This window comes from Beta vulgaris, chromosome 8, assembly GCF_026745355.1.
Source record: "Beta vulgaris subsp. vulgaris cultivar EL10 chromosome 8, EL10.2, whole genome shotgun sequence".
Taxonomy (NCBI): Eukaryota; Viridiplantae; Streptophyta; class Magnoliopsida; order Caryophyllales; family Amaranthaceae; genus Beta; species Beta vulgaris.
In genome coordinates, this window is record NC_079209.1 from 56,390,646 (window position 1) to 56,402,555 (window position 11,910).

Consider the following 11,910-nt stretch of genomic DNA (forward strand, 5'->3'; position numbering starts at 1 on the left):
CTCCACTCTTGTCGGCAAAAAGAATGGACCCCATCAATGCAAGAATGTAAGCCCGGGCAAATCGCTGTACAGTCACCTCATCAGCATCATTCGGCAACAAGAAAAAATGTTGCCGAAGCCATGTCAATCTCAAAGACGAACCCTGGAGAACTTTGGGCTCGTTCTCCGGTGTGTTGGGCCAAATCCATAACAACTCGAAAACTAATGCAGCCCAGTTACCCTCGCCTCGACCAGTAACAAGTGCCCCGTGCACTCTAAGTCCAAGGATAACAGCGACATCCTCCAAAGTAATCGTCGCCTCCCCAACAGTCAAATGAAATGTATGGGTCTCCTGCCTCCATCGCTCCACTAATGCCGTCAGAAGTGGTCTATCAATCTCCAAACCTCCCCCTAGCAAACGATGTATGCCGAGAAAACCAGCCCGCTCGACATACCGAAGAACCCTATCGTGAATCTCCCAGTCAAGATAGAGACTGTGATGATGCAACCGACACGATAGTACCGTGTCCGCTACTTTTAGGACACCATTAAACACTGCAGTCATGTTGGTGGTTTGCACACCATATCTACACCCACCATCATGATGTAGAGACCATAGATGAAGGGGAATGTCCAACAGATATCTAGCTGCCTCGACATTAATGGAGCCAATTCGATCCATATAGTACAAAAACTTCCTTTTCTGCCTAGCATATGCAGCTTTTCCGAATAGGTTCTTGATGGCAGCATTCTTATACTTCGAATTCAAGTTCGAAGCAAGATGACGCACACAAAAGCGGTGATGTGCATATGGTTCCTCCCATCCACTACCAGGCTCATTCATAGCTGCAAGGATCCCCTATGACGATCAGAGATGACACACAGATCCTTTCTATCTGTGACGGAACGTCTAATGCAAGCTAAAAACCAAGACCAGTCCTCCGTGCTTTCTTCCTCCACAACAGCAAAGGCAAGTGGGAATAGCTGGAAATTAGCATCTGTTCCCATAGCAATCAATAATTTGCCTTTGTATTTCCCGTACAAGTGAGTACCATCTATAGTGATAAGAGGCCGACAATGACGGAATCCGGAAATGGAGGGTTTAAAGGCCCAGAAGACCCTCCTAAAGATGTGCGTAGTAGGATCTTGTGTTGGGATCGTACTCCAGTAAACGACAGTGCCTCGATTGGACTCTTTCAAGGCTTGCAAGTACCTCGGTAACTCTTGATACGACTTCTCCCAATCACCAAAAATATTGTCTGATTGCCTTTTGTTTTGCTAACCAAGCTCTCTTATATGTTATTGAAAATTGATATTGGTTCTTCACAAAAGTAAGGATGGACTGAACTTTGAATGAAGGATCAGTCCTAATGAAATCCTCGATAAGATCAGCAACGAAATCTGATGAAATGAGAGGATGGTCTCCACATGTTATGTCTCCTAAACAATTGCTTGCATGTGGACCAACATATCGTACAATTTTGAATGAGAACGACTTAGTCATGATTGCACGCAACCTCCATGGACAGTGACACACTTCCTTTCTAGCACATTCAATGACATACTTTGTGGGCTCTGACTCTAACACCCGAAACATCTGGTTTCTAGAGATCGACCATGCTTTCACAAAATTCTTTAATTGCTGCAATGAGGCGAACTCTTGTCCTATCTCAAATTCAGAAGCCACAGTTAATGAACCAGTGACATTCCAAGTCATCCATGAATCTATTAACCTTTGATCAACTTCGTCAACTCTAAGCCAATCTTGTGAAGGAACACCAGCCTTTATTGCCTTGTCAGCTAATTCTCTTGCATCATCATCCTCATCCCTATCAGAATCCACATGCTCCTCCTCGTTTCCCAAAAAATCAACATCATTTTGATGTAGAGTGTCAAGATGGAATGTGGATGGTATGTGGGGAGACGAAGCAGGAGAAATAAACCATTCATGTGCTGATTTACATAATGTGGGTCTGACAACATGCTAGTAAATGATTCAAATTGCATATTAGGAGCTGATGTCGGTACCTCCATGCTATCCCTAAAGTCCATTGAAGGTACATAACCCACATTACTTTGCACATTTATCTCTTTGGGAACTTGTTCAATGTACACCTCCATTGCCATGGCTGACGTTTGTGTCACTGAAAGCCACATAGCACTCAGTGACTCGTCATCCTCTAGTGCAATTGGCACATATTTTCCCGGCATCGGATATCTCATAAACAATTTCAGTTCCACATACATACGATCACATCCAACAACGTCATATACCCTATTCAGAATCTCTTGAAACATCATACCGGAATTGATGAACAAAAACTTTTTCCTTCCACCTCTATACACAATATCAACATCATTTTGAGATAATTCACCATTCCAATAAAGGTATAGAGGATATTTAGTTGTTCCATATTCTACATACAAAAAACATAATGTTTAATTAAGTTATTCTTATTCTACATATTCAAACAATATGAACACTATTTTTCACCTATACTAGTAGTATTTACAACATAAACACAACAATTCATGCAAAATCAACCATCACAAAATGCTCAAATCCATTTTTAACCAACCAACAACTAAATTATACTAATCAAACAACTAAACAATATGCTAATAACCTTCGAATTATACTAATCACCTTCCAATTATACTAACCTTCCAATTGATACAAAATCAACCATCACAATATCCTAAATTTTTAATCATCAACAACTAAATTATACTAATCAAACTAAACAATTTCCATCTAACAAATATGGCATGCTACACAAATTAAATTAAAAAAAAAACAAAAAAAAAAAAAAAAAATACTCACAAAGATGGCTGTGGTCGGAAGAGAGAGAGGGAGAAGTGACGGATCCGGTGAGGTGGGCTGTCGTCGGAAGAGAGAGAGCAAGAAGTGACGGACTGTCGTCGGTCGTCGGCGGTGAGGATCGTGCGGCAGCGTCGTCGGAAGAGAGAGAGAGGGAGAAGTGATTGTGAGAGAAAAAAATTCGAGCACCTGTAAATTGGGAAATTGGGGATTTAGGTTTGATTTGGGGATTTTTATAAACCGCTACTCGGAGTAGCGGTTTTCTTTAATGAACCGCTACTCCGAGTAGCGGTTTACAACGGGTCCAAAATCTTGTAAACCGCTACTCAGAGTAGCGGTTCATTAAAGAAAACCGCTACTCATAGTAGCGGTTGATTTTAAATAATAACCGCTACTCTGAGTAGCGGTTTTTATGCATTAACCGCTACTCTGAGTAGCGGTTTTACTGCAGTTTAAAAAAAAAAAAAAATTCGCGTGCCGTCCTACGTGGACGGTACGTAGGGAAATAAAATTTTTTGTCACACATTTTGGGAATTAATCCCCTTTTTGGCATTATTCAAGGAAAAAATTCGAAAAAATTGTCATGAGATAATATACTTCCTCTATTTCGTTTTAAATGTAACAAATGAGTATTATTTGTGAGATATAAAATATTCACTTGTTGCACTTAAAACGAAACGGAAGAAGTATATGAGTTTTTCCATTGTGCATCAATTATTTAACTTACTCTCATTAGTTTTATATGTGTTTTATTTATTTGCAAAATTAAAAACTTGATTTTCCCTGGCCCAAAATCTCATGAACCTGAGATGGACCTGCTTTCGAACGGAGTCGATCCAAAGTTGATCCCATTATAATCTGACATGTTATGACCTGACCCGTACTGACAGGTTTGCCACTTCTATCTTTGGCTGCACAGAAGACGAGTTGTTCACTTGTTTGCCTTATCTGATCAATTACTTCATTGTCTCCTCACAAAATTAGTCGACAAAAACCAGAGTGATCCCTTGGCCTTTCTCAATCAACTATGCCTTAACCTCACCAATGGTGTACTTACTGTTCTTAAAACTATTTTAATTGAAAATTTTCATAGCATATGTCTATAGTTTTCTAATCTTTTTGAACACTTCTTGATGTCTCTAATTTTTTCGAACCTTTCTTAATTTTTCTAAACATTTATAAATTTTTCCGATTTATTCAAATTTTACCAAACTTTTCATATTATTTCCCAACTTTTCTTATTTTATTAAAATTTTCCAGAATTTACAAAATATTATTTATTTTTTTTTAAAAAAAAAACACAGAAGAGACTTAAGTGGGAGAACTCCAAAAACAGAATAATGGGAGAAATTATTAGCAACAAATTCGTGACTATAAAACATCACATAGATGGAGCACCAAAGGAGGAAGATTTTGAGCTCATTACTGCAAATATTAGCATATCTTCCTTTGAATTTGAGGCAGACTCCTCCAACTTTGTCCTGGTGAAATGTCTTCATGTTTCCATTGATCCATACCAGCTCAACCGCATGAAGAAATATAGCCCTTCTCATAATTCAATTTATGTGGCTACTCAATTGGTTCCTGGCAAGGTAACTTCTAGTTGCTCATTGTAGAACTCATTTGAGGTAGAGGTAGTGAGTGGTGACTCAGTGGAGTACCATCTCGAATTATAAGACATTGTTTATCATTTGAATACTTATCCCAATAATATATTAGACATTTATTTATAGGTTGTTTAGTCTTGTATCTAGCTTCCAAACTAGTGTGTCTTGCAGGCTAATAGTCTAGCAGGGGTTGATATTCATATCAATTATCTTTTCTAATAAAAAAATAAAAGTAAAAATTGTAGAACTAGTCTTTTTTAATTTTAAAAGTTTTCATCTAATTCTTTTTTTTTTATTAAGAAAGATAATTGGTCACAAGACCAACCCTTGTTAGATTACTTGTATAGTTGTATGTTTAATTTTTCTGTTTTTATATCAAATTTTTGAAGTGAATTTGTAAAAGTTTAACTATTAATTCACTATAATTTTAATATTTCAACCAAGTTTTTTTTTGAACTCTTTAACACTTTCATAATCTTGTTAAGGCTTCTTCAGATTCAACTAAATTTATATCTTCAACCCTAAGACTCATTTAAAACTTATCAAAATATGTGGTCTACATAAAACCAACATCATCAACTAAGATGATGACATCATTTATGTGCTTTCCCAAGTCTTAAGTCGGGTCTTTTAAAATAGAGACTCCACTTAAGACTTTGGTATGATAAAGGCTATGTTTAGGAATATAAATTGAAATAAAGCTGATACTATAAGGTACTTGAAAATTTAGCATCTTAAATTGAGATGTTATATTTGATAACAACTCAATTTCGGTCAAGTTTTGAACTTAAATTTTATTTAAACGCTTATCCCAAACACGATTATTATTTTAAGTAACTTAAACTTTTAACACCTACTCATTTACGGTGACTTAATTGTGTTGTCAATAGAAGTAAAGTAACATCAATGTAAAAAATTGTAGAAGTCTTGTCTTTTTTTTCTTTGATCCATATGAGCCACGATGGTGGTACAAAGTACAAAGAAAGGGATGGAGGATTTGAACATATGACTTATCGTTCATAACATTTCAATCTTAACCACTAGGTCAAGACATTCTTGATGCAAAAATCTTGCCTTAAGATAAGAAGGAACCACTTTTGCAGATGTTTTTTTTTTTGGAAAAATTGTGCAAACCACTTTTGTAGATGACATAAGTCTTAAGATTTAGGGCTGATGTCGCTCTTAGTAACATTTTGTTTGAAATTATTAATCTGATTTTTTTGTAATATGGCAATTGGCAGCCAATTACTGGAGCAGGAATTGGGAAAGTCATGGCTTCAGGGCATCCTGAATTCCAAAAAGACGATCTAGTCTCTGGAGAATTGATTTGGGCAAATTATGTGCTGGTGGAGGATGTCAAGTTACTCAGAAAATTAGATCCAATGGGATTTCCCCTGTCATACCACGTTGGAATTTTTGGTATCAATTAACCATTTATTTTTTGATTTCTAATTTTTAACTTTTTAGTGATTATATTACTTATTATGAATTTCTCTAATTTAACTGATAAAGGTCTGTTTGGTAAATAGAAGTTTGGGGGGAAAATGAGAGAGTCCAATTTATATTAGGAAATTGTCATAATAAGCGACACATAATTCAAAATAGTAAAAAAAAAACTTCTTATTTATTAAACCTTTGTTATCATTTGATTGTTTCACCTACTTAATTTATATAATAATCAAATTTAATTAATTAAACAAAGTGGTCATAAGTTTCTCATCTTTAGGCTAGTTGGTATTTCTCCACATTCTCTATGTGTCACTTATCAAAAAACGAAGGAAATATGTCTTTGTCCTTATTGTCATTTTGCAAAACTAAGTAGCGTCACCTATTAGTTTATACATAACACCTTTATACAAACAACTAAAGTTATGGAATAAATGTCAAATTTTGTAAGTAAGAAATAAAAAAAACAATAATGGCAAACGAGTTTAATGTGAAGGAACAAATACCTCAACACACAATTACTCCACCAAAGTAATACACCACGACGTTAAGTTGGATTCTCTCACAATTGCGTTCCTCATACAATTGGTTGTCAACACACCGTCTAATAATGAGCCTATAAAATCCTATTTATAAGACACCATACTTCATAAACTCTAGACCAGTGAGGCTAGACAACTCGCGAGTTACTCGAGATTGACTCGGTCAAAATTTGGTCAAAGCTCAACTCAGTCAATGCTCAAACAAAACTCGACTCGAGTAAGCCAACTTAACTCAAACTCGATTCGAAATGCCAACAAGTCGTATCAAGCTAGCTCAAACTCAAACTCGACTCGCATCATTGTCGCACCTAGTTTACACACTAATAATAAGAACTAGGAGACAAACTAAAGCAAACAAAATAAAATTCCCTCCCCCTAGGCCCCTACTCAATATATCATGAACAAGTAACAATGGCTTGTGTGTAGCTCCTAAGACTATTCTTACCTTTCAAGATTTTAGCTAAATTTAGGCAGTCTGTTTCCACCTCTTATATCTACCACCTTTATTTTTCCAGTAGTAGTAAATTTCAGTTTTGTTTTTGTACTTGAAGGATTGAGTGGACTCACAGCATATGTTGGATTTTTTCGTTTGGGCAAGCCGAAGAAGGGAGAGAGGGTGCTGGTATCAGCTGCTTCAGGATCAGTAGGAAATATAGTAGGCCAATTCGCTAAGTTATTAGGCTGCTATGTTGTGGGATGCGCAGGAACCCCAGAAAAGGTCAGCCCTTTTTACCTTGTCCCACCTACTGTTAAAGTTTACGTGTATTCAGAGATTATTCTCCCCAACTTATTCTCAGTACAGTCTGAACAATACTTTTGCTCTCACATATCACTATTCATTTCAGTTCAATTTAGTTCAGTTTAATTCAGCTGTTTTATGCCGAAGGGAACAAACTGGTGAATGATATTTTTGTTGTTCATTTGCTTATTAATGGCTAGTTGGCTTTTCATTCAAATAAGTGAAGTGAATAAGGTCGGAACACTTCAAAAAGGAATTTGTATTGTATGTATTCGTGTTAATTTTGCTAACTATTATTCTGATCGAATACGATGTTTGTATTCATTTTCAGTCATTCAGTGGCAGATAGGCAGTTCCATCTAATATGATTATATTACAGGTAGCTTTATTGAAGGATAAGCTTGGCTTTGATGATGCATTCAATTACAAAGAAGAGGATGACTTCAACCTAACTCTTAAAAGGTCACTCCTAAATCATAACTACAACAAGATCTTTTATGTAATTATTACTCCTAATACAACAAAAGGAAAACACCACGAATGTGGCAAATTGACCTCTTCACTCTTGTTAATGGTGAAGTTTAACACCCCTCATAAATCACGATTTATTAATGTCGAATACTCACTTTGTATTTTTTGTTCTTCCTATTTGAAATCTTGACACTATTTATAACTAGAGAAAATCTTTTAAATTCTTTTCAATATACAAGAAAAAAATATAGTAATGTGAGATCTTGAACAAAAAAATACAGAGGGTCGAAGTACCTAGATAGCTAACTAGCTAAGTATTGGAAAACTAACCATTGATCAGTACAATAATCTGCATTGATCATAGTGGTGAAATTTGAGTACTGTTTGAATCAACCAAATGCAGATACTTCCCAGAAGGAATTGACATATATTTTGACAATGTGGGAGGAGAAATGCTAGAAGCAGCAGTTGCAAACATGAACACTTTTGGTAGGGTGGTTGTTTGCGGGGTAATATCTCAGTACACTGATCCTACAGCAAGAAGAGCTGCTCCTGACATGATCAACGTCATTTATAAGCGACTCACTATCCAAGGATTCTTACTTTTAGATTATATGGATGAACAAACTGTTGCAGATTTTGTGTCAACAACAACTAGCTACCTTCATGCAGCTCAAATGCAAGTTCTTGAAGATATCTCTTTTGGCCTTGAAAGTATACCTTCAGCTTTTGTGGGTCTCTTTTGTGGGCGTAACACTGGCAAGACCATTGTTCAAATTGCGCAGGATTAATCAGTTAATTAGACTCACTTATTAATCTTATTATGTTCTTTTGTTGCAATTAGTCTTAAACATTTATTTTCTTTACAAGTGTGTTTTATATGTTTCCAAACCCTGCCAAAATCAATCGAGTCATATGTTTTTGCTTGAGATTATTTGCGGGACCTTTTTTTGAGGGTTAGAATATGTTATGCAGACTGCAATTGTTTAGAAGGTGCCAAACACAATTGAAGAACCATCAATATATTGTTTGCATATGTTGAGAATTCCTACTTTATTAGGTTAGAGCATCAAGTTTGGGCTCTTAGGTGACGCTTGATTGCAAGAGTTAGCTTTTAGGTGCGCAATGGAGGGCTTTTAATAAGAGATAGCTGTGAATTTTTTTTAAAATACGAGCTAGGAGCTGTTAATAAGAGTCACCTATTGAACCACTAAATAAATGACGCTTGGCAGATGGAGGAAGGAAAATGTTGACAACTCATGTATAAGGAACACCAATTAAGAGAGATACATTTTATGGATATGTAGTTGGTGACTCTTGTTTTTAGAGGGAGATGGAGTGGAAGAGGAGAGACACTAAGGCTATGTTCAGTTCACCTTATTTTTGCTTATTTCAGATCTAATCAGATCAGATCAGATCAGATCAGAAAAAATAAGTTCAGATCAGATCTGTCAGTTTTTAAACTCATTTTTACTATTAAATATCTTTCATTACATAATAGTAAAAATTATAATAATTGAATATTAATAAAGTATTCATTGAGACGAATCAAACAAGACCCCACTGACTATATTTTTTCGTATATATTGAGAGAAATCTAAAAGATAAGATCTTGTAATCAGATCAGTTCTGAAAAAATAAGTTCAGATCAGATCAGATCAGAAAAAATAAGTTCAGATCAGATCAGATCAGAAAAAATAAGTTCAAATCAGAAAATTTCAGGTGAACTAAACATAGCCTAAGGCTATGTTTAGTTCACCTGAAATTTTCTGATCTGAACTTATCTGATCTGATCTGAACTTATTTTTTCTGATCTGATCTGATCTGATCTGATCTGATCTGAACTGATTTATAAGATCTTATCTTTTATAAAATATATTATTACTATTATATTATTACTTTGTAAATCATTATTATGCAATACATTATAAGATCTTCTTTATAGAATTACAATTATTATCATTTTATTTCTATTACACTTTTACACAACTTTTATTATTAATAATAATTATTATTTCATTTTATAAGAACAACAATAATATTATAATCATAATTATTATTAATATTAAAAATAATTATATAACTCAAGTCATTATTTTATAAAAGCACTTATACAATGTTTCACACTTTCCCTTAAAAAGAAGTTTCACACTTGAGAAGTCGCAAACTCAACTATTTTTTTCATATAAAATAAAATAAGATATACAAACAACTATGGCTTGAGCAAAAAATAAATAAATATCGTGCAACTTCAAATAGCTAGAGAGATTTGGAATTCGGTAGGAAGATGTATACCGAATCTAAATTTATAATTTGTATCTCACACTTAGCTTATTTTGAAATGTAATTCGAAGTTAGTAGTTTCGTTGTCATGAATTTGAGATATCATATTTTATATATTTCTTATTTTTGCGTCAATCTTATGTTCTTAACACGTGGCTTTTAATTTTCTATTATTTAATAACAACAAAATAACTTAATATAATAATAACAATGACATTTATAATGGTAACAACAAGATTAATAATAATTACCAATATTAATAATTAATAAGTACAACAACAACAATAATGAAAATTCTTTTGAACAAATGTACTAGTAAATAATAATACTCCCTTTATATTCTTTTATCTTTCTCACTTAAAATCTTGACACTATTCACAATTAGAGATAACCTTTTAGATTTTTCTCAATATATAAGAAAAAATATAGTCATGTGGGGTCTTGTTTGATTCGTCTCAATGAGTACTTTATTAATATTCAATTATTATAATTTTTATTAATATGTAGTGAAAGATATTTAATGATAATGAGTTTTTAAATATAAGCATGAACTGATCTGAACTGATCTGATCTGATCTGGTCTGATCTGATCTGATCTGGTCTGATCTGATCTGGTCTGATCTGATCTGATCTGATCTGATCTGAACTTATTTTTTCTGATCTGATCTGATCTGAACTTATTTTTTCTGATCTGATATGAACTGATCTGATCTGGTTAGATCTGAAATAAGCAAATATAAGGTGAACTGAACATAGCCTAAGAGTGTCCTACTGTTGGACCTCTGGGTTAGTGTCCTATGCGAGGGCAACTCAGAGGATTCTTTTTACAAAAAGGTTACGAGAGAACCCCAAAAAAATATATTGGTTGAAAGCATCATCCAAGCCGAACCTGACAGAAAAACAAAAATGAGTAAACACCAGATCTGATATGTATTTTCAAGATATTAAATTCTTGTATAGTTTTCACTAATATGTAACTAATGATATTTGAATGGTCAAAATGAGCATTGTATCATGTGAAAAAGCAACCATGAAAACAAACAAAATCAGAGTAAGCACTGTTCTAGGGAGGTTATTCTAACCCCACCGCCCAACCACCACCACCACTTCCCCCCCCCTCCCTCACCCCCTGTAGCAGCCCCACCACCCAACCACCACCTCCCATCTCCTTTCCTCACCACCTACAGCAACCCCATCACCCAACCACCACCACCTCCCCTCCCCACCCCCACCCCCTGCAGCAGCCCCCCTCCCCTGATTTCCCCACCCTTCCCTCGAAACCCACCTCCAGCCCACCATCAAACCACCCTCCTTCCTAAAACCTCACCACACACCACACCGTCACCACCGCGTCGCCTACCACCGCTCATTACCTACCGCCACTCATCATCCCAGACCACGACCAACGAACAATTTTCGCAATTATTTTCAAAATCATTTTTCGAAATTATTTTCGAAATCATTTTTTGAAATTATTTTTGAAATCATTTTCGAAATTATCAATGATGAAGGAGGAGAGAGAGATTGAGAGTCTAAGAACAACAGGTCATCGACAGATTTCGACGGGGGTGGGGTGGGGAGGGGGAATTCGACGAGGGTAGTGGGGGTGGGGAGGGGGAATTCGACGGGGGTGGTGGAGAATGGGTGGGGGTTGCGTGGGTGGGGGTTGCGTGGGTGGGGGTGGGGGTGGGGGTGGGGGTGGGGGTGGTTGGATGGTTATTGTAGGGGTGAAGTGTTAGGAGGTTAGGATTAGGGCTCAAGGGTTAGGGTTAAAGGGTTAATTAGGATTAAAGGGTTAATTAGGGTTAATGACTAACGGCGTTCCCTTAGTCATTAAGGGCATTTCGTGAATTTTATTGAAATGTTAAGGGTACTTGGTGCATTTTTTTAAAATTAGGGGTACCCTATGAATTTTGAAAAACCATAGGGGTACTTGGTGAAAAAACCGTTTAAAATAATGAAATTATTCATTACTATTAATAATTGTATATATTTTAATTCATTTTAAAGATTTTATGTAAC

The 11,910-nt window shown here is 35.5% G+C and overlaps 2 protein-coding genes across 2 annotated transcripts; one reads left to right on the forward strand and one right to left on the reverse strand.

Moving 5' to 3' along the window:
* Window positions 1-819: 819 nt before the first annotated feature.
* Window positions 820-2,277, reverse strand: LOC130589945 (uncharacterized). The gene is made up of 3 exons (XM_057391603.1): window positions 2,008-2,277; window positions 1,517-1,963; window positions 820-1,257 (listed from the first exon to the last, which is right to left on the reverse strand). Exons 1-3 carry the CDS (start codon window positions 2,275-2,277, stop codon window positions 820-822), a joined length of 1,155 nt encoding a protein of 384 aa, XP_057247586.1.
* Window positions 2,278-3,693: 1,416 nt separating this feature from the next.
* Window positions 3,694-8,534, forward strand: LOC104902046 (2-alkenal reductase (NADP(+)-dependent)). Its single transcript, XM_010689707.4, has 5 exons — window positions 3,694-4,392; window positions 5,649-5,826; window positions 6,947-7,113; window positions 7,514-7,596; window positions 8,009-8,534. Exons 1-5 carry the CDS (start codon window positions 4,141-4,143, stop codon window positions 8,394-8,396), a joined length of 1,068 nt encoding a protein of 355 aa, XP_010688009.2. The 5' UTR covers window positions 3,694-4,140; the 3' UTR covers window positions 8,397-8,534.
* The last annotated feature ends 3,376 nt before the right edge of the window (window positions 8,535-11,910 follow it).